The sequence below is a fragment of the Lingula anatina genome, chromosome 4 (assembly GCF_051362555.1).
Source record: "Lingula anatina isolate TDL-2025a chromosome 4, LinAna3.0, whole genome shotgun sequence".
Lineage (NCBI taxonomy): Eukaryota > Metazoa > Brachiopoda > Lingulata > Lingulida > Lingulidae > Lingula > Lingula anatina.
In genome coordinates this window covers 19,682,025-19,705,997 of record NC_141770.1, presented here as the reverse complement: position 1 = coordinate 19,705,997, position 23,973 = coordinate 19,682,025, and the positions used below count along the sequence as shown (strand labels likewise).

The following is a 23,973-nucleotide window of genomic DNA, read 5'->3' as shown; positions in this document are numbered from 1 at the left end:
GAGAACTACCAGTAGAATAGATAAGTAATTAAAAACCGAAATAAACCACAGCAACAGTTGCTAGGTAGCATATTACCCTAGCAACAAGCGTTTAAATTATGTAATCTATTTAATAAGGCAAACTTATGTTACTGGCTAGGAACTATTCTATTGATCAAGATATTCATACTTTTGAGACAGTTAGTTGAAACCATTGTGTTAAATTTATACACATCTGATCAAAACAATTGCTGCTGATACTTGAAGGCAGCATATTCAAAGTTAGTAACCAGTCATTTTCAAGTTTGTTATCACCTTACGACAGTTGATGAACCTTTGCCATAGTTTCTCCCTAGCACATTCAATTTAAAGTGCATCAGATGTCATCTCTTCCTCCCACCAAGGCTGCTCTACAGCAACATATTAGAAGAGCAGTCTCGCAAGGTGGATATGGCTGGGGCTAGTACTAAGGAGCCGTACCGTCTAATACCATCTCCCGCTGACTGGTGTACGCCCTTGTGGACACATTTGCCAGAAGCTAGAGTGCACTGTGCAAAAGAGCTGAAGTGTGCCTGTAGGAGCAGATGCACTGGTAGAGACTGGAATGTGTAAGGGCGCTCTTAAAACACACTGTATATTGCACGTTCAAGGGGAATAGTAACGCCTAAACTATGGCAAAGGTTCATAAACAGTCCTAAGGTGATAACAAACTTGATAATGACTGGTTACTAACTTTGAATATGTTGCCTCAGCAACTAGTTATGAATATATTGATCAATTTTATAGTTCCTAGCCATTTACGTAGGTTTGCCACAACTCCAAACGCTTATTGCTAGGGTAATATGCTGCCTAGCAACTGTTGCTAAGGCTTATTTCGGTTTTAAATGTCTTAAAATAGTCTACTGATAGTTCGGATATCCTGAAACATTGTAACCAGACTCTCTAAATCATTTAAACTGGACAAGAAAGGTCCGCTTAGCTTGTTATTAAGGCAATCCACTTCCATAGCAACAGATGCTAAGAAACGCCTTGGTATTTGTGGCACTACCCTTGAAAATGATCAGCATAGTCCAAAGAACATTTGTGTGCAGTTTCATGCTTTTTCCACATTCTGAGAATTTTTTACACAATTAACATGCACTACAGATGTCAGCGCTGCGTGTGGATAGTGGGGAATGTCTATGGTCCAATGATGCTATTTTTTTATTTTACGTATAAAATTAAACCATATCACCAGATGAATTTTTTTCTTCACTTCTGAGTCTGATTTTGTCAAAGAAAGCAACCACTTGGCACTATCAAATATATACAGCTCTTATTCGCATTGCCGCTATTAATACGAACTTTTTTAATGAATGAGTTTTGCCTCGATCAAGTTAATGAAATGACTGAATGAATAAAGTTTAAAAATAAAAAGAAGTGCTAAGATAACTTAACTATTGATATCACATGTTAACCAAAACTTGAAGTAATACATTTAGTAACTTGCGTTCAGTATGTGCATTTGTAAAATATAATTTTACAAAGGGCAAAAAAGAGAGATTTTAAAAATCATCCAGAGAAGAGAATGTAAATGAAACCCTTATTGACTCTTTTTGGAATATTGTGGAGTATTTGTTTGGTGATGTAATGCGTATATTTAGCATTTGATTTGAAGTCTAGAATCATTATTTATCGATTGAATTTAATCACTAGAACTTCCTATACGCCGCGACACAGAGACGTTTCTGTATTAGAAAAAAAGGACAAATGATTATCTCAATGTCGACTGTAATATTGTTTTCTTTGTGAAGCCAAGCAGTTTACAGCATGATTTAAAGTGGATGTTTACTGGTATTTTCAGTGTATATAAATCAAAATCCCATTGCCTGTATTAGTTTTACAAATTATGACAACGGATATATCAACTTGCACGCCCGTTTTAAACCGCACATTACATAGTTTTGTTATACTTCCTTAGCAGCATTAAAAATTGTGACGTTTGCACAAAAATAAAAAAATGTTTTTTCTTGCATCATGCCAGAAGTTCCCTCTTCTGTATTCCTTGTAACTGTGACCAAATTATTACTTCCAAAGCGTTACCAAGAAGTAAGTCTGCGCGTGGGGGGATAGCTCCGCCTCATTTCAAAACAAACGTTACTTTCCATGAAGACGATATTTTTAGCAGTGTGATGTGGTATTGTGTTGTAATTTTACACGCACTCGTTGGCGTACCAAGGCCGCTTGAAGGTGCAGGTAACTGGGGGCGGATATATTGAGGGTTATAGAAAGGTAGACTTAATTGTAAGAAGGATTGAAATAAATAAATAAACACCAACGTTTGGGGCCATAAAAACTTAACTTAAACAATGAAAAATTCCGAATTCGATAATCCGATATGAAAAAAAGGAAAAAAAAGATGCCTGTACAACTACGACGGTATCACTTCAAAACTGAGAATCTTGTCGGAGAGGGAATTCCCGTTGCGTTGTCTTGCTGTCAATTCTACCCATCATTTTGTTCCCCGTATTTGTGATCATCGATTATCACAACTGATTGCCGGTGATAATATAACCCGGTGTTTTGAATGGAATGGAACGTAACCTAAATGTCTCGTGAACTAGCGCAAAATCTAGCGAAATTTCGCAGGATTCGGAAGAGAGCGGAGGGTGTTTGCCATCAACGCTGTATGCGATGAATCTATCTATTTTGAGTAGTTTAATGTTGGTCGACCTGCGTTTCCTCGTTACTTGGCCTTGGAATTGAAAAAAAAAAAAAAAAAAACTTCCCAAAAGGGGCTTTTAGTCTATTAAAAGAGCAGGGTGTAATGGAAATTTGCAAACTTGTCAAGAGAAAAAGAACGCGGGAAGGAAATTACAAATGTACTGCGCATTGTGCGACATATTTGATTAACTCTGTCTGTAAACAATTTACGAAATAATATGATTGGTCTATCTTAGGGCTGCAAGGATCGCGCTGGGGAACTACAGATCGATTCTGATCTCAGAAACATATTTCAGTCTCCACGGCAGGTTCAGATTGGTAATGTGACTTTGACTATAAAATGTATGGTTCGTTATCATAGGCGAATCTAAGGGGTAGCTCCCCCACCTTTTCTCCTGTTTTCATTTTACAAAATGGCGGGTTCAGCCTCAGTTCCTTGCCTTCGGGGAAAAACACGCTCACAATGAAGCCCCACAGGCGTATAAGTTATCTAACAAGTGCTGCCGATTGATCATTGTTATTCTTTTTTTTTTCTCAGCAACGTATTGGATAAACTTCCCTCTGATATCATGGGCCTCTAAAATAGTGTAAAAGTTTAAGTGTAGGTTATACAATAAAATTTGTAACAGACAACTAGCGCACCCTATGGTCAGAGAGCAGGGAGAAGCTAAGGGTTGGACACATAGGTTAGAAAGATATTTTCTTTTTAAAAGAGCACCCAATGTGAAACGTGTCAACCTTTTTTAAGTTGGTTCGGTACGAACACGTCTCACAGAAAACGTTGGGCCTTACTCTCAAGTATTTGTTTATAAGACCCTGCGTCTGGGTTGTTTAGATAGGCTACAAGGACTGTCTAAGGACAGTAAGGAGTAAAGCAAATATTTTGTGGTAAAAATATTAGAACTAGAATGGTTTTAATTTAAAACTGATGTAAACATGAAGTAGAAGCCATTTTTTCATTGAATTGAGTGCATGATTTTATTTTTTAGATCAATAAGAAAATCGTATACTCTGACTTTGTAAATTAAATGAAGTCCAGGGTAATCAATGCCTGTGTTGAACTTGTAGTATATTTGAAGGGAACAAGTTAGGTCAATATAAACATATAGTATGGGGCGTGTGTGATTTCAGCAGCTCTCTCTCTCTCTCTCTCTCTCTCTCTCTCTCTCGGGGCCGTAAGCTAAAAAATGCATGGGGAAGGGGAGCTATCGAAGGCTTACAATACACGCAAATAAGTTTTTTGTACCCTCCACGGTCTTCACCTAGAGGCTGGCTGAAGGAGAAGTTAAAAACTTCTTATGGACTGGTAGAATAGAAATGTTAACACTTTGCAAAGATCAGACCAAAAAGTTTTTAAAAATCTCGAGTGGGGAAGCACTACCTCCCCCTGCCCCCCCCCCCCCCCCCCCCACCTCCGTCCAGGCCTGCACTTTCTCTACGTCTCGTTTCACAAGTTTCCACGGAATACAGTCATGCCCACTTTTTCAAGTTTTAACTGTAGAGTATTAGATTTTTTTCAAGTAATTATCATTATTAGAAAGTAATAACAGATAATAGATAAACCATCTACCGAAATCAAAAGTGTCTCTGTTCTGGACCAGTCTAACCGTGAACATTTACGACAGGCATCGACACATTTGTTTCTTTTTCCTTTGAGAAGAAGCTTGGGCGAATAATACGAAATTTTGGCCAAGAAAGCCTGATTCCTCCGAAGGGCCCAATCTACCGAGGCTACTGTTTACCCACTGTGGTGAGAAGTGGCACTGAGTCTCTCTCCCCCCCCCCCCTCTCTTTCTCTTTTGAATTAGATATTAGACTATCTTGCAGAATACTTTCCAATTCACAGACTAGTACTTTATATTTTATTCTAAATCCTATTTTAAATCTTAGCTAGGGTTATTTGATAGCAAGTATTTTTATATAATTTAATGCCATATTTATCTTACGGTTGAAGAAAGGCAATGTGTTCGTATTGTTGCGCCTAAGGACACAACGATAAGCGAGGGAAATCTTATCAAAAGACATATTCAATGTATAGATTCTATGTGCATGTGCGAACAACAATCAAGACCAAATATTTTTCTAGGCTGTGAGAGTAGAGACAATTTGCGACCTAGAATTTTGATGTCCAAGTTTATATGCCAATTTTTATATCCCAAATTTATGTCACTCTACTACATATAACAAAACAAAACAAAGACGGCGTCCGTGTAATGGTTCACGACTATATGTCTTCAAAAATAGTTTTTTTTCACTATTGACCAACTCGACTCACAGAGTCAATATACCTTTCTTTATTTACATCAGTCGTATTGCCGTAGTCTAGACGTCGTCAGTAGGTGATAAGACCTTCACTCTGGCGTTGATGTTTTTATATACTATTTTTGTTGAAATAAAACGTTATTTTTGTTATAATAGGGAAAGGATGCGAGGCTATTGTTTAAGAAACGGTTGGTGGGATTTGAGGCAGGACAAATTCTTTAATGAGTTTTCTTGAGGTCTTCAATAAATCGCATGCAATAAAAAGAAACCCTCTATAGTACGTCAGGAGTCCACCTTTTGCATAAAATAAGTTCCAAGACAATTTCTTTTTTCAACCTAAGCAATCCAAGACAACAGATATTCTTTTCAATCGTTGCTGTCTCACAGAATCCTAACACTTGCATGTAGCGAGCCATTGCATACATTGCTTTGATTTTCACTTCCACTGATAGCGTAATATTTTCGTGAAGGGACAGACGTTTAATCACCCAAACAGGTCGTCACATGCCTACGAAACATTAGCGCAAGGTATTTGTAAAGAAAAATGGCAGTTTTCAGACAAGTAGAAATCCCCCTCAACAGTACATAAAATAATACTAATTTGACGAGAGACATTGGCCGCGCTATGGTCGGTATTTGATTAATTTTTTTTTTTTTAGTTGTAATCACAGAAAGATGAATTTGGTTGCAATCAGGATCTCAGAATTGAAAAATAACCAACACTTTAATTTCTTTCGTTTCATGTAAAGCCAAAACAGCAACTTCTCTCGTCTTTAAATAATTATCAATTAATCATTTGTAAAGTAAAGAGGCTGGTCACAGCAAAGGACAGTCTAGCCGACAACACCGGGGAACGAAATACTCTGAAGCGGATTTTGATGGCGTTTTCGACATTTTATCTAAATGATCAATTTGTTATATTTCGTTCCATCTGATCTTATCACATTCACTGTCACCTCTTCTCTGTGCAAGTTCACAAAGATCACCGAGTATGTTTTTTTCCCAACACCTGCGTTTCAGAAACTTTTCAAAGAGAAGTTCTATCGGACCAAATCTCGAGACTGTCTTCGTTTTCATACGAAAGATCACCCCTATGGCTTTCACCTCGTCATCTCGCTGTCGTCTGATCAGTGTTAAAGCAAGTGAAGCAAGGTTTATTTGAAATATTAATGGCATCATCGTGCAAGTCATAAATAAGATTTCCAATCTACCGAGAAGATGAATTCAAGACATATATACAGGTACGAACAGCAATCGACACCAAATAATAGCGACATTTCGTGACCTAAAATGTCCAAATTCGGAAGTATGCCGATTTAAGCACACTATTAACAAAACATAGAACGAGTTTTTTTTTTTTTCAAAAATAAGTTATACCCAATCACATTGAATCTGTTCAGAGACGGATTAATGGACATACCTGGATTACTGAGCATATTATCCACGTTTATCCACTCTGTCCACCACGTTTTTATAAAGATATATACTTGGATCAACTGTCAACTAAGGGGGTAAAAAAGGCCCACTTTTTCAGAAAAAGAACCACCTTTGAAATTGCTAGCCGCAGGTCTGCAATCTTTTTACCAGACGTGCATAGCCGTACAGACGAACAGAAAGATGTTTACTTACACTGTCTGGTGGAGGTTATAAAAAATGAAAACTGTCATGGGATTGTAAACGCAACATTTATGAAGATTTCTGCATGATGTAATGAAACAGGAAATGTCAACGCTCGATACTCATGGCATTTGGAGTTAGTTATAGTGCTATCAATCAGGGTATTGAGACCTGTTATTCTGTTTACAACGTGACTATGGATGATTGGTTTGTCCTTCGTGGCATATCGTTTCAAAGTCATCTTAATTGTGTGCGACACATCTTCCTCAGCTTCCAGCTTCTTGTGTTTTGAGTGCTACCAGGCATAAGGAAAGCAGCGTTACTTTTTTTTTTTACTTGTGACAACAAAAAGGGCATGGCTGGGAAGTAGGGGGAGGGGAAGAAGAAGAAGATGATGATGATGATGACAGCGTGCTGGCTGATCAATTTTTCTCTAAAACGTCAAGTCGATTGAGTGGTGGTGGTGGTGGGGGGGGGGGGGGTCGAATATGAAAGCAAATTTTATGGCCACGGTTTGTTAGTTATATCGCCGAAATTCCAGCAGTTGTTTTAGTGATTGTGCCCCAGAAGTTAACGACGCAGTAAAAAAAAAAAAGACTAAATCGATATGTAGGGTAATTTGCTTTATTGTGTCCATAAACACAGATCGCTATAGTTGCGTTGCCACAACTGAGTTTATTTTAATAAAATGTCGGAAAAACGCGTAGCACCAAGACTAAGTTACTAACAACGAAATCACCTAAACCTATCACCTATGTTAAATATAGCAATATTGATAATTACATCCAAGACGTTAATTATGCGTCATAAACAACTCGTTCTCAAGTGTAAAAACGGATTCAGACTCTATCTAAAATTAAAATAATGGGTTAACTCCCTTCTCGTAACTTTCCAGGGAAGAAAAGGCAAACAATGAGCCCCACTGACACTCTATTCACAAAAATTTTATATGCAGCGTTTTTACATCCTGGCTAGTACAATTACATCGAAATAAGGGACTTGCACATAGCATATATATTTGTGAGTGTGTCCTGTAATGTCTTTCTACCGTAGTTATTTCTTACTTCTTCGCGCAATGTAATATTCCTGTTAGCTGATATGGTGTGTGTAATAGCCCGTCATGGAGCCGATGTCTTCCAATACAAATACAGGTTTAACTTCATCCAGTCATGGACAACTTACACCGTTGGAATGAAACTGAATCAACACTAAAGACCTTTATGGAAATATGATATGACGGAATCGTAGAATGTTTGAACCCAAGAATATATCATTAAAGAAAAAAAATTAGATAAAACGGTCAAATGGAGACGATATTCTTTTATTCTGTCAGAACAGCCTATTTTCCTCATCGTCTCAAATAGGACACTGTCGGTACGGTCGGTTGAGATCAGCAGACTCAAGTTTTAACGTTTTTTTATTTATTTATGAAAACAAAACCATAAAAACCAATATCTCCTATAATCTTTTCCCCTACATGTGCCAGCATGCTTTCTCCTCTGCACTTTGCTTGTCTTCATACAAGCCTACATTGGGATAGCGACAGAGAGCATGCCGGCTGGATAGCGGCCATCGATTTTTCGCTCTGCAAAATCCCACTACAATAACTCGCCCTAAGATGTATGGATCTGGCTGTAGCCAGCGAAGGAGAGCTGTGTATGAATACTACTGGCTCATGCATCATGTGCAATATACATGCACGTATCCGACAAAGTGCAAGCATTACAAATTTATGGCATATTTTGTGTAGAACGTCAATTGTCATCGGAGCACTGCTAACATGAAATCCAGAGTTTTTTTCTCCTAGTATAATGCAGTGACATTATATATATTTGCCCTCCAGCGTTTTGGTTGATAATGTGATAAGCCAAACCTCTTCATGAAAAGGGGTTTTCTAGTGTAGGCGTCGGTCAAGCGTTGTTACTATCACACGAATCTTCATGTTTGAGGAGAAAGCTGCTGGTCGGCGGTGCGTGTGTGCTCGCCAAGCGAAGCTGATGTGTATGTTATGTATGTCTGTGGAGTTGACAAAAATATAGACGCAGCAGTCGCCGTGCTTCAATAGAATCAACGCGGCCTATATAATTTGATATTGCAAATTCTAGGGTTTCGTATTGTAAATAAGTTATTGTTGAACGGGTCAATGTTGAAAATCTACGAATACCAATGACTGACTTCTGTTTAATGTCTTAATATTCTTAATGTGAAAATGGTGAAGTGGTCATCGTTAAAGCCGCCATTTTGGGCGTGTGATAATGCTGCATGCCTATGGAAGTGTATTAAAAAGGCACGAATTAACCACGGTTCCATGAGCTTCACTGATAGACGCTCAGTTTTGTTTATGGACACTCAAATAGTAACCCGAAAAACACGAGGCAAAGAGTCCACACACTTAGTAGATCTTGTCACCGGCACTGCAATCAGCATTGAAAACCGGTCAATGGGTTGGGTGTTTGCTCGTACACGTTTGCACACAGAATGTCGGAATTTTGTTTGCCCAATGTTGTGGAATAAGAGGTGGAAAGCAAATAAAGCATTAGTGCCTTGGCTGCATGCAAGGAAAGAAAAGCCCTTCGCGTCCATTGTCAATGCACCCCTATAGATATCCATATGTATCATTAAATAACCAAGTGGAAACAACCTCTTTAATTATGCAACATACATTACAATCATGATGCGCAGTGCATTGCCGTACCTACCTAATAAAAGCAAACGATGTGTCGCCTTGAAATTCTGCTTGTCCTTTTCTAATTGTTTTTCGATCTGTTTGTTCTTTTTCTTGGCATCGTCGTCACCCTCATTCCCTCCGAAGCAGCCCATGTTCGCCGAGCACTGCGGCGAGTGGACCTGAGATATAAGAATAGAACTAAGCGCCCGGGCGCTGTTTTTCACCGTGTAAATCCTTCTCTGAATAATGTATATACAGCGATGGACACTGGAAATCGCCAACGGTATAATCCCTTCCCAGTTTCACGGCCAAGTGAGCATTATTTGTCGTCGGAGGGTCGCGACGCGTTTTCTCCCGATGTCATGTCTACCCAGTACACGGGGCGCGGCGGCTCTTAGCAACTATTGACAGCCAGTCGATACTCGGCAAATTATGGGCAGATAAACACCTGAAGCGAGAGGCATGCTGGGAAATGAGCAGCTCATCGACCGGCGACTTATCGGAATAGAGGAGGGTGGCTTCAGAAATAGAGAGCTGCTTGGTAATTTTAGTCACGAAGAATTTGATTATTTCAATGACTTAAACAAAAGATCCATGGATTTTATCAGTTAGCATCGTTTCTTCATTTGACATACTGAAATCTGTTGGGCCCTTTATCGAGGAAAATATTTTTATATTCCTTTCAACATATTGGGGCAATTTAAGACGCCACTGCGTCCTAATATTTCAAATTTTAATAAAGTATTGGGGAGAAATTACGGCACCTATCGACCCAAGGGAAACGGTTCAACTTTAAGATTTGAGGTCTGCACAAACAGAGATGTTTGAAAGCAAGAAGTTGAACAGGTTATAATGGAATCATAAGTGTCATTATTCAGGGGCGGATTTAGGCCGTCTTCTGGGTCTTTCAGAAGACGGTCAGATTTTCACGTTTACATTGACATATATCGTATGTTTTCTGTCGGAAGACGGTCAAAAATGGAGGATGGATCAACAAAGATAATTTGGGAGACTGTCAGAAAATAACTCTAGATCCGCCCCTGCATTATTAACAATATTCTTTTCTTACTTTTCTTTTCTTTATTTTAAATTTTCTTTACTTTTCGACTGAATCTTTAAAAAAAATCAAAGAAAAAATCTGCCTATTCCTTGTTACAGGTAGCCACCGCAACCTTAGCATTAAAATACATTTGAGTAGGCCTACATATCTGTTACATCCGGAAATTCAGAAAAAAACGAAAGGATATTGACTGATTGATGAAATATTATCAAATATATTCCAAATTAAGAAGAGTTGGTGGAACGGAGGCATCCTAGACACTGGGGAAGAGCAACCAGACAGCATTGGGGGGGGGGGGGGAGATCAACGATCTGAATTATTTAATAAAATGGGATGTTGCTTTAAACAGAAGGCGCTATCCATTGTGGACTCAAGTATCTGTTAGTAATTCTCTTGGCAGTTTAATTTGAACATAATTAGTCAACTAAATTGAGCCAAATTAACCATATTGCATTGTTATTGCTGTTGAAAAGATATTATAAAAATCTGTTGCTGAAGGAAACCTTTACTTTATCACGCAGCATTATTTTTAAATTGTGTTAAAATACATCACCAAACTTAAATCTAATTTTTCAAACAATATTTTTTTAAACTAACCTCGTATCAATTTCAGTGTCAAAATTTCGGCAACGCATTCTTCATGTTTAGGAAATGAATGACATTGTGCTAAGGCGGCTTGGGGGGGGGCTTTGGGGGGGGGGGGGGGGCAAGGCGCGCTGCAGAAGGGGTCGGGGTACCCTCTACCAGGGCCGCATATTATATATGTGGACTTTTTCTCTCACAGTGTAGAGAATTACCGTATATTTAACCAGAGACATATCTGTGAACTTCTAGTGAAAAATCAATCTGTAGCCCTGGTAAAGGGTAGGGTCGGGGCCACGTCGACGTAGTACAATTTGATGAAGGGACTGTCTCGCTTTTTACTAATTTCCACATGTAATTCTCGGTTATTAATAAACGTCAGTGATCGTATAACATATCTGCCAAGTTCTTTTCATATCATTGGATATAGATATGCTAATTTTAATTAAAATTCCTCTCTGTAATTATTTTAAAGGGATAACAACTGTTTGCTTTTGCAAAAAAAAAATAAAAAAAAAAAAAATTTTTCTGTGTAAGATTTTCCCATACTTTATACTAACTAGTTAGTTCATGGCATTTCTTCTAATTTTTTTTGTAATAATCTCTTAAGTGTAGGTATCTATGAAGGTCCACGATAACAAGATGACACGATGATATGCCAGAATAATTGCCATAACCGCTTTCTTGGCGGTAAAATGGAATGTATTATATTTCTATGAGTTGTTTACAAGGTATTTTTGTGACATATGAATCTCATACGAAAAGTTGTTATCCCTTTAACAGAATATGACTCACAGCACTAGCTTGTCTAGAAAAGCACGGGTTGTATAAGTGTTCTTACTGCACCAGTAGTCCATGTCGGACAGAGAAAGTTCTGAAACCAAAAAAGTTGAAATGTAAAGACTTAGTGTGCGTGCGTGCGTGCGTGCGTGTGTGCATGCGTGTGATTAACGTAGGACATAAGTATGTTAGTGACACGGAAAAAATACATCCTTAACTCTTTAAATTAACGCTAGATCTATTTTTCATGGTGCATTCAGAATGTGAAAAATCTTATTTTGATAAAAAATTGTACTCATTTACCTTTTTTTCTGAATAATTCTGAAGTTCTACCACATGAGGACAATACAATCAAATAAGTACGGAAACTATTAAAACAGGTGTATCATTCACATTGACAACCACATAAAAATGTACCATTGTACGATAAATAAATGAATAAATAAATAAATAAATAAATAAATAAATAAATAAATAAATAAATAAATAAATAAATGATTACGATGATATGATAAGCGTGACAAGATAAAATAAGACAAAAAAAAAAGATGAAATAGATCAACAGTAAATGATATAAATGGAATTAAAAGAACTTAGCCAAAATAAATAAATAAATAAATAAATAAATAAATAAATAAATAAATAAATAAATAAATAAATAAAATATAATAAAATAAAATTCAGTATTAGATATGGATGTCTACCCCGACTTTACAGATAACAAGGAAAGACTGATTGAAACTGCAAAGGCTTACGCCTTTTCCAGTTTTCCTGTTTTTATTAGCTACGTGTACAGCCTGAAAAATATACTTGTGGTTGCAAGATAAGTGTAACAAAACAAATTAAGCCTACGTACGTTATTGGCAAAAAGTGTGAATTGAATAAATCTTTTGATATGGTGTAAATTCGAAAAGCTTTATTGAACAAATAAACATCTCTTCTCGTTTGAAAAAAAAAAAGCGTTGTAGTTGTTTCACATAAAATCTGTAATCAGGGTTTCCTCTGTTGAACTATTCACAAACAAGTCACGATGTCGCAGTTGCACTTCAAACTGTTTAACAATTAGTCCGGTTGCTTAGGGCAAAAAAATGGCCAAATCGTGACACGGCGGATAAAAGCACCAAATTTTGCATGTGGGTACCTTTTGACATACTAAATCAAATTAGAGCCGTAGCCCACGGAAAAAAATTACCCTTTGGCCAAAAAATCCAAAATGGCCGCCAATATGTGAAATTCTGTAGAAATATATACATACCTATGTTGATTTTTATCAAATTAAGTATTTTCTCAATGTTTTCCACATCCTTATTACCCATATTATGCATAAATGTCAGATGACAAACGAGTGTCCTTGGACTTTTTGAAAATCCAAGATGGCCGCCGTATGGCATAGGAATACTAGAACATGTACAAGGGTTTTCAACTAATGCCAACTAGGAAGATACATTGCCCACTATCTAATTAATTTTGTTTCTGAGTGCCTTATTACAGAAATAATATATTTTTGGTGAGTAACTAACCTTTATTCTCAGGCATTTCGAGAAAAATCCAAGATGGCCGCCATATCAAAGGAACACTATAGTATACACATAGGGCTTCTTCTGCCATTGAGATATAATATTAATTGATAAATTAGGTTTGTTTCTGAGTATTTTCCACATCTTTTTAATCCACATAATATATATGTGATGAGAATGTTATGTGTATCCTTTTTGAAACAAAACAAAATGGCTGCCATTAGCCATAGAAGGTGGGGTTAAGTTAATACCTGCAAGAGATGGGTTTCCATATAAAATGAAGCTACATTCAGTTGTTTTTCTTCTATTATTATTATTATCCCATGATACATATCTGTTAGGTAATTAATGTCCATATTTGATCATTTTGGGGAAATTCAAGATGGCCTTCTTTTCCCCATAGGAAAACTGGTGCATTGGATTTTATAGGCACTTCTACGGCAAATCAAGGTCATTATGATATTTTGTCAAAATACTTAAGGGTACACACTTGTTACCCACCAGATAGATATCTCAAAGTCCAAATAGAATGTGGGAAATACCGAGAAACAAAATTCATTTTATATTGAACCCAATGTCTCTCTGGCACTAGTTGACTGTACTATTCCTATTGTGAATTGCAGCAATCTTGAATTTTCTCAAATACGCAAGATGCACACTTGCTACACACCAGATTTATATAGATTAAGGTTAATAAGGATGTCAACGTGTTTGAACATCAAACGGCTTTATTTCATGTTGGAATCAATGTCTGAACTGTTCCATTAATTGACACCTATGTGCATTTGAATGATATATTCCTATCGCAAGTGAATAGTACTCAAGGATACATACACTTTCTACACACACAGAGTATGTCATAAGGATAAATAGGATATGAAAGGGAAAACGTTTAAAAACAATCTAAAGTTAACAACATTTAAATTGTACTCAGTGTATCTCTGGCATTATCTGATTATGTGTACCAATATTCTAATGACAAAAGGCAGACATCTTGAATTTTTTTCAGAATACCTAAAGATACACACATGCTACAGACGAGGTATACATCATAGGGGTAATAACAAATGGAAAGAAAAACGTAAATTATTTTTAAAACAAACCCAAGGCAATGTAATTGTATAATGAACCACATGCAGCAATTGAAACCCACTCCTTAGTATTCCTATGTCAAATTGTAGCTATCTTGGATTTTCTCAGAATATCCAAGGATGCACACTATTTACCCACCAGATATATATCATAGGACTAAAGGACTAATAAGGATGGGAAAAACGTGATAAGCAAACACAATTGCACCCTGGTAGTAGATGAAAAGCCATGGATGTGCAGTTGTAATTCCAGTAGTATTCCTATGGCCAATGACGGCCATCTTGGATTTTCTCAAAATGATCAAATGTGCACATTTATTACCTGCTAGATATGTATCAAAGTGTAATAATAATGTGTAAAACACTGAAAAAATAAACTGAATTTGATAGTGAATTATGTTTTTCCTAGCTGGCATTAGTTCTAACCCTTTGTAATACTAGAAGAATTCCTATGACATATGGCGGCCATCTTGGATTTTCTCAAAATGCCCAAGAATACATGTTAGTAACTCACCACATACATATTGTGTGGGTGGAAAGGATGTGGAAAACACTCAGAAACAAACTTAATTTTATAGTGGAAAATTAATCTTTCCAGTTGCCATTAGTTGAATCCCCCGTATGCTAGAATTCCTGTGGCACATGGCAGCCATCTTGGCTTTTCCAAAATGCCCAAGAACACTTAATTCGCAGTTACTCACCTCAAACATATTATGTGGGTAACAAAAATCTGAGAAACAGACTTAATTTGATAGTGGACAACGTATCTTTATAGCTGGTATTAGTTGTGCACTGGTATTCCTATGGCTGTTTCTATGGCATATGACAGCCATCTTGGATTTTTTCAAAAAGTCCAAGGGAACTTGTTTGCTATCTGGCATATATGAATAAAATGGGTAATTAGGATGTGGAAAACTCTGAGGAAATAATTTATTTGATAAAAATAAACATGGGTATGTACATATTTCTAAAGAATTCCATAAATTGGCGGCCATTTTGGATTTTTTGACCAAACGGTAAATTGTTTGAGAGGGCTACGGCTCTAATTTGATTTAGAATGTCAAAAGGTAACTACATGCCAAATTTGGTGCTTTTATCCGCCGTGTCACGATTTTTTCCTTAAGCCACCGGACTAAATATCAACCAATCAAATATAACGGGAAATATTAGGAACTCTCCAGAATACGGAGGCGACTTTCTTCTTTCGTCTCGACCACATTTGTTGAGAGATTAAAATTAGTGAATACAGTTTGGCGGGAAATATTTGATTCAGAGCTAAAGATGCCGAGAATAGACACAGATATTAAACTGGACTTTAAGGATGTCCTTCTGCGACCGAAAAGGAGCACGTTGAAGAGCAGATCAGATGTAAGAAATACATTTTCGGCTAGTGATAGGTGACATGCCATAGAGTGATAGACTACATTGTATGCCATAGAAATATTATCTAACAGCTGTGTTTTCCCAAACATTTGTGTTAACGTCATCAAAATGATTATTCGCGACAACTCGTGGTTTGTATCGCTGAAGTAGAATGGCACTGGAAATGACGAGGGGGCAAGCTAAAATGTTGTGGAGCATATTCAGTTGTTACAATCACTTAGTTATTGTATTCACTATTGTTACTTAAATACTTTTTGAGGGTATTTTTTTATCGTCTTAATGTTCAAGGACTTGTTCACGGTCCAGAACTCGGGCTGCTATGGCATGGAAAGGGGCTAGCAACTGAACTGGGTTCACATAGGGTGGGATTGCCTTGTCCAATACCTTGTCTGTAATTGTTTGATGAATTTATAGATATTTACCACTGATCATCTTTACTGTAAGAAAGGGGATATTTAGAAAAGAAATGGATAATTTTTTTTGGTGTGCACCTGTCAAGTGTGGATCTGTAGGATTGCTGTACTTTTCACTATATAAAAAAATTTACTTGCAGGTCAACCTCCACCGCGAGTTCATCTTCAGAAACTCCAAGCAGGTTTACAATGGAATCCCCGTCATGGCCTCTAACATGGACACCACAGGGACATTTGAGATGGCCAAAGTCCTCGGGAAGGTATGTTTAAAGTGTGTTAAAATCAAAGTCTTTACTTTTAGCGACAAAAAGACATTGGTTGAAAAAAATTCCCCTCTGCCTTCTATTAAAAATTTAAATTGTTTGATAAATAAATAAAAAATGATGAGGGGTTATACATACAGTTGCTGATCTGCTGTTTCTGTGGCAACTCAACAATTTTGACTCCCCCTTGCTAGGATACTGATTTGTCACAATTTGGTTCTAGTATCATGTCCAATTTTTCCAGCATGATGTATTCACTACAGTGCACAAACACTACTCTGTGGAGGAATGGAAAGCCTTCTCTGAAGAATGCCCACATATTATGAAGGTTTGTAGAGGACTTGACTAGAACTTAAAAGATTCCATTAACCATATGATTTCAGTGAATTCTAAAAACATGTATATGATTATTTTGTTAGAAGGGATTCATATTAATTTTCAAATATATCCAGTCACATTCTCTCTCTCTCTCTCTGTGACAAAAATCAAACTTGCAATCAAAAAGTAATGCATTGATTTTCAATTGTCAGGAACAAAACCTTGTTCCTTGCAGCATGACTTATTTCAAATAAAGCCAAGTTATTATATGCTCCATATATCATTACAGAGTGATCATTATGTTGTGATATCGTATTTTCAGAATGTAGCTATCAGTTCTGGAATGGCACAGGGTAACCTGGACAAGGTAAAAGCAGTGTGTGAGGCCATCCCGACTTTGAAATACATCTGTCTGGACGTTGCCAATGGCTACTCAGAACACTTTGTGGAGTTTGTGAAAGAAGTAAGAAGAGAGATGCCACAACATACAATTATGGTAAGATGTCGATAGTGTGTGTGTGTGAGTGTGTGTGCCTCTGTGGAAGATTTAGGCATCAAAATTGAACGCAAATGTGATGTGAAACCTGATGCGCACATGCACACACACACACACTTTGAAACATTGTCTTCTTTCTTAATTTACTAGATAAAATTGATATTTCTTAACATACCAGTGGTAAATTGGTAAATTAAATTGATACATGAAGCTTCCAATTTTGTGAAGACAAACTTTTTTTGTCGCTCTTGGTGGATGTATAACTGAGTATCATAACAGACCATACATCTAAATTTCTCCTATTTATTTATTTATTTATTTATTTATTTATTTATTTATTTATTTATTTATTAACACTACTTTTATTTGCTCTGTTACAGCTGTCTCCCAGTGGGTTTGTAATGTGATTACAGGTGACATGGGAAATAGCCTCTGGAGTATGGAGGAGACTCTATCAGAATTTAGTGTTGATGCAATATAAATGACCTCAGCGTAGCTCTTTCCTTGGAGTATGTCCACTGATGATATGGGATCTCTTCTTTGCTAGAGGAGATATCAAAATAATTGTTAATATGAACATATTGTTATTTATATATTATTTTTGTTGATAACTGATAATTTATTGACAGGAAAAATGTCCAAGTGGTATGTCTTTGTCCCAGTAGAGATTATCAGAATTGAATGTTATTCATCTTTGAACTGATATTGTGGGCTAGCAAATGGGAAGCATGTGAAATGGTGGAAGAACTCCCTTTTGCTGAAACAGATGATAAAAATAATATTTAATGTTTTTGTTTTCCAATCATGATGTAGGTGAATTGGTGGTAGAACCCATCTTTACTGGACCAGATGATAACAGATGATTGGCATAAAATAAATTGTTATTGCAAGGCATAAACTTGTTGACAAAAGAAAATTGTGGTGGAATAGAAAAACTCACCTTTACCAGAGCAGAAATAATAAAATTACCATGACGTATGTCTTATTCTTGTGTTGCAGGCAGGCAATGTGGTGACAGAAGAAATGGAAAAAGAACTCAAATTTGTCAAAGCAGAGAGAATCAAACTGTCACTGTATGTCTTGTTCTTGTGTTGCAGGCAGGCAATGTTGTGACAGGAGAGATGGTAGAGGAACTCATCCTGGCTGGGGCTGATATCATCAAAGTTGGGATAGGTCCAGGGTCTGTGTGCACCACCAGAAAGAAGACTGGGGTGGGATACCCTCAGCTGAGTGCCGTCATAGAGTGTGCCGATGCTGCTCATGGCTTGGGAGGTCACATCATCTCTGTGAGTAGGAAGTTTTAGAAGTCGATGTGTGTGTGTTTGTGGTGTCAGGTCACATCATCTCTGTGAGTAGGAAGTTTTAGAACTCTCTGTGTGTGTTTGATTTGGGGGGGGGTCACATCATCTCTGTGAGTAGGAAGTTTTAGAAGTCTCTGTGTGTTTGAGGTGGGAGGTCACATCATCTTAGTGAGTATGAAGTTTAAGAAGTCTGAGTGTTTGGTTGTGTGTGTTTGAGGAAACCACGTATATGACCCGAAGGTTTTCATGTTTATTCGGATACATGGGGTTGAGTCATCCTTTGTGCACCTCATTTCTCTCCAATTTATGTAGCCAGTGTAATCATTGAGAAAATATCATTTGCAGGGGCGGATCCAGAGATATTTTCTGACAGTCTTCCAAATTATCTTTCTTAATCCATCCTCCATTTTTGACCGTCTTCCGACAGAAAACATTAGATACCCGTCAATGTAAACTTAAAAATCTGACCGTCTTCCGGAAGACCCAGAAGACGGCCTAAATCCGCGCCTGATTTGTGTGGAATATTTATATCATAACATCTTCTCATCTGAACAGGATGGAGGCTGTACGTGTCCTGGTGATGTCGCCAAGGCATTTGGTGCTGGTGCCGACTTCGTCATGCTGGGAGGAATGTTTGCAGGCCACAAAGAGTCAGGGGGTGAGCTCATTGAGAAGAATGGCAAAAAGCATATGCTGTTCTATGGGATGAGCTCGGCCACCGCCATGAAGAAATATGCTGGAGGAGTGGCAGAATACAGGTGATAGGATGAAAACAGCTTTTTGAGATCTCAGGGCTGGGTCTTTTTTTTTGTGCAAAAAATTGAGTACATGTAGATACTTAAGTTTGGCAATTTTAATTACATGGTTTGCTGAGATGATAAATGCTTGTTAATTAAGCTACATGTAGTGCAGGTTGACTGGAAGTTCAATTTTTAATCCTCTTTTACACATCAAGTGATATGTTTCAGTAATGCAGTCTGTATAAGTTCACCTTGAGAGGTCCTAGTATGTGATTATGCTATGATTTTACATGCTTTCACAAGTTCTCCACGAGTACACTTCCTGCTGTTTAGTTAAGTAAATTTATTGGCTGTACTGAACATGGGGCTCTGTGTATGCCACTCTGTTACACAATAATCAGACTTTAAAGTTGACAATCTCTCGAAGTGTACCAGTTCATACTGTGTCACTCAAGTGTACTGATGGATGTGAAAAGAGCCTAAGAATACTAGTGCATCCACCACATGATGTCACACTATATACAAGCTATGTACTTTTCAGAGCCTCTGAAGGGAAAACAGTAGAAATCCCTTACAAAGGAGACGTAGAACCCACAGTATTGGACGTCCTAGGAGGGATACGATCAGCGTGCACGTATGTCGGTGCGGGGCAACTCAAGGAGCTGAGCAGACGGACAACGTTCATTCGCGTGACTCAGCAAGTGAATGAGATCTTTTCAGCACACAACGTTTAGTTTGCAAAGTAAAATATAGTAGAATATAGAAAGGAGGAGGACAGAAACTCTAAATAGAACCAGCTTTAATTTCTTGCTGCGCATGCTTTTCTCTTTTTTTGTGAAGCCAACTGAATTGAACAGATCTGTATCCATGGGTTTAGTGAGCTTGCTACCTCATTCTATATTCAAAAGAATTGACCACAGTTGTAAGACATTTGAGTTGGCTAGTAAATGGAAATGTGCAAGTTATACACTGTGTGGCCATGCAGCACTCACACTAGCCCTGTTACAGGGTGCATTCACAGTGAAACTGTCATCCTTAGTGGATCGACCTAACTCTGCGAGGACTCACTGAATCAATCAGATTGACTGAAACACAAGCCTCCTCTAGCAGCTAGGGGTGGTTAACTTCCTTGTGCTGCTTGAGGAGGCATGTCATTCTGTTAACCTGATTGCATTCAGCAAGAGTGCCTGCGGACTTCGGTTTCCCTCTCTTTTGACAACACAAGTAAGACCAATATTTGACTCGAAATAGTCCAAATATGTATGCAACTGTGGCAGTATTTTGGTTTCATACTGCAAATTGTTGCTGATGATGCCGGCACACCTTCCCTGTCCAAGTGGCAGATGTCGTGTACTTATTGTTAAGTGAGTTGTCCACTTCACCTCAGTAATTGTTGCCTTATGCATGTGTCTTAGTTTGTGTTCACACTGGGGAAAATTTGGAATGAAAATGGGTAAAAAATGGTCAGTTTCGTGTAGTCAAGTTCAGTGGCTGTAGTGGCAGTCTTCTGGGTAAGCTTCCAGTAGACTTCAAACTCAGGATGGAGGTAAAAGTATTATTGCTCATAAGTAAATGGCCAGGATGAGAGACACTTGTTATCCTTCAATTGGAGATCTCAGTGGTTAAGTTTGGCATTGAAAACAGCTGGAGTTAAGGTCATATACAGTATTTAACATTGTCTTTGTTGTTACTGTTGTTGTTCTTGTGTGATGTAGTCTTTCACCGTTACTTATTGACTTCATATACTGTGTGTCACACGCCTTATTTATTGTCAACATACACAAGTGCTTATTCAAGTACATGATCCAGTGTGACGATTCCTCACCAAATTTGAGTAATGTTGATCAAGTGTGGACCTCTTTAAATTCTGCTTTTGTGTGTAATACCTTAAAGAGATATTCCACCACTTAAAATTAGCATATTATTTTGAGTTATACATGGTAAACCTTGAAAACAAAAACAATGTTGAAATAAATGAAGTATGAGATTTGTGGGTAAGTACAATAGAGGAATAATAAGGCCAGTACAATTGCACATCAGTGATTGTTTTCAGCTACTACAGTGTAAGAGGTCCTACATGATATGAATGTTATATATATCTGGTTAAGGATCTCTCTTGTGGGATCATGTCGTAAAATTTTGAATTGTGGTGTTAATTTTGCCTGAAAATGTTGACCGATCTCGTGATGTGGGGCAGTCACACCTTTTGTTACTTTTTTGTATCTTTACAGCATTTCCTTCAGTTGAGGTGTCTCATAATTAAGATCACAGTTTCTATTGCATTGTACTGATCTTTGTATTTAGTGTCTGTAAGAATCCAGTTTTAGACAAGTACTTTATTTATTCTTTAAGAAATTATGGTCCAACTTAAATATATGCAAAACTTTACAAAATAAATCATAGTATTTAGTGAGAACTATTTCCATATGATGGTTGAGGGCAGTGTTTAAGGTTGAAGTGATTGGCGCATCCCATCTTGCCAGATTTTGAATTGTTTTAACTTTGTGGACAATCAGCATGTATTTGGAGTAATAAATTCCCTTCACAAATAAGTGAAACCATGAACTGCATTTTTTTTCTCAAAGTTTATGAGGTCACAGGGGCCTAGAAATGATTAATCCTAGCCTTCTAGTCAAATATATCAGAGAAGGCTATATCTAGGTGTTGCTGTAAAACTCTTGACCCTGTTTCACTTAGTGACCTTACTGAGAATTTGGGTTAAACTTTCAAAACTTTACTGCTGCTTATTAAGGACTTTCAGTTTGGCATGTTGCTCAAAATGTGTGCACATGCATCACAAATTGTGGATTGTGGATAAAAATAGGTCCTTACATGAATTCAAGGTGAAATAAAGAGTAGTAAAATGTTCATGTAAGAAATTTTATTACTGACCGACAAACCAAGATAGTGCAGATGCTAGTTACAATATGAATAAGATAAACTTGCTCCCATCCTCCTTGCACATTATCTAGCTTGTGTGTATGTGAGAAATGTACTTTGTTAACACTACGCTGAACTCGATGAGCTCAGTTAATCCACTTAAAATAATTATAGTATTTCAGTTCTGATATTACTGTCCTAAAATTGAGCAGCTTTTTTTTTTATAGAATTTGTCTCATTAATTTCAGTTTTGGCCACATTATCCACAACATTTGATTTATCCACAAAAAAGTAATTCTAGAATTAAAATATTATAAAACAAAACAAAAACCCTTATCACCAATAACACTGTAAAAATTCCCCTGATAAAATGTCCAATGTACAACACAGGATGCAAGAAAAATCATCCAGTAATTATTTTTTTTTTAGTTTTAAATTAAGTTTTTTTCTGTTAATCTACAAGTTCTATTTCTGCCAGTGACCTTACCTGATATAGAAGTGCTACCTTCTAAACATATCAATCTGGAACAAATATGCAAGCTACAGTAAAGGACTTATTGACATTCATGATTAAAGCTACATGCAATAAACAAACAAGCAAAACGTTTTCTTAACACATCTTTAAAACTACTTAGTAAATTTTTACTGTAATTTATGCATATATTTTGTCCCTAAACACTGACATATTTAAAATTGGCTTCAAAGCGCTTTTTATTTCAAAACCAATTTTTGAGCAGTTTGAAGTCCTAACCCCAGGTAAGTACATGAACTACAACATTGATCTATATCAAAATCGGCTGCCCAATAAATATAACTTAATTTTCAATTAATATCATAAAAGCAGATCTTATTGTGTATCACACATTTCATGCAGCAAGCGGAGGATTTAACATTTAATGTTCATCCTTTATTTACTAATGCATTATTTTTGGTAAGGCAGTAACGTGAAAAAATACAAAAACAAAGCCCAATGTGAAACTATCTACAAGGTGCGACTACAACGCAACTCTTAAGAAATGGAAAAAAAAGTGCTACTTCATGTATTCAAACAGTGGTGACAAACAGTTAATGCGTACTTTTAGTAATTCAACCAAGTTAAAAACCACAACAGACATCCCAATAAATATATACCAACCCCCCCCCCCCCCCCAAGAAAAATGTACACTCCCCGTTAAAACATTATCTTGCACATAACATTATTAATCCATGTTTTAAAAATCTTGAGCGCATCACCATTTATAATTAATACATTGATTCCTATTCTAGCACTATAAACCTAAGCACTCCATGGCTGGGCTAATTTTCAATTTCACCCTACACTATCAAAAGTTATTAACTGAAATGTGTAAATTATCAATTCAGCAATTTCCCCTCATTTTTTTAAAGGTCAAAATCTGATCTTCTCAGCTAAAACCAAAAAGTAGAACTACAAGCCCAGTGAAAGAATTCATTTCCCAAACATTGTGAACTAGCTTTCCTTCAGTTTGGTCCATTTTATCATTGTCTCTGGAGAGCGATACAAAAATATAAGTTTGGCATAAAGGTCTTCCTCTAACATAAACTCCCGACACTCCCGCACCAAGTAGACATTCAGACACAGTTTGAGGATGTTGTCTACGTAAGGGAGTTCTTCAAACATGATCTGTCGGTGCATGCCACTGGTGAACGTCCTTACAAATTGTCCCACCACAAATACCAGGGAGATATAGAGGCCAATGACACTGTAACGAGACCAGCACAATTCACGTGAAATTATAATACAAGTAAAAAGTAGTGGATTTAGAAAGGGAAATGAGGGGAGAGGGGGGGGGGATGGAAAGGGGAAAGTGTTGATGATAAAAAAAAAAACTTTAAATCTACAGTACATAATATTGTGGTTGTAAAAGAAGGAGGGGGGGGGGGGGGGGATGGGAGGGGGGA

At 37.1% G+C, this 23,973-nt stretch overlaps 3 protein-coding genes across 3 annotated transcripts in view; 1 reads left to right on the top strand and 2 right to left on the bottom strand.

The window, feature by feature from the left end:
- LOC106157113 (guanine nucleotide-binding protein G(s) subunit alpha) overlaps window positions 1-9,632 on the bottom strand; it is a 54,969-nt gene extending 45,337 nt beyond the window's left edge. The window contains exon 1 of the mRNA XM_013532613.2: window positions 9,261-9,632. Coding sequence (XP_013388067.1) covers window positions 9,261-9,381 — 121 coding nt within the window. The 5' untranslated portion in view covers window positions 9,382-9,632. The remainder of the gene's footprint in view (window positions 1-9,260) is intronic.
- A 5,806-nt stretch (window positions 9,633-15,438) lies between these two features.
- LOC106157112 (GMP reductase 2) lies at window positions 15,439-23,195 on the top strand. Its single transcript, XM_013532611.2, has 7 exons — window positions 15,439-15,627; window positions 16,196-16,315; window positions 16,563-16,646; window positions 16,959-17,132; window positions 18,230-18,418; window positions 18,989-19,191; window positions 19,715-23,195. Exons 1-7 carry the CDS (start codon window positions 15,541-15,543, stop codon window positions 19,905-19,907), a joined length of 1,050 nt encoding a protein of 349 aa, XP_013388065.1. The 5' UTR covers window positions 15,439-15,540; the 3' UTR covers window positions 19,908-23,195.
- LOC106169197 (piezo-type mechanosensitive ion channel component 1) overlaps window positions 22,040-23,973 on the bottom strand; it is an 81,572-nt gene continuing 79,638 nt past the window's right edge. Inside the window, exon 52 of the mRNA XM_087012143.1 lies at window positions 22,040-23,774. Within this exon, the coding sequence (XP_086868269.1) occupies window positions 23,522-23,774 (253 nt within the window). The 3' untranslated portion in view covers window positions 22,040-23,521. The remainder of the gene's footprint in view (window positions 23,775-23,973) is intronic.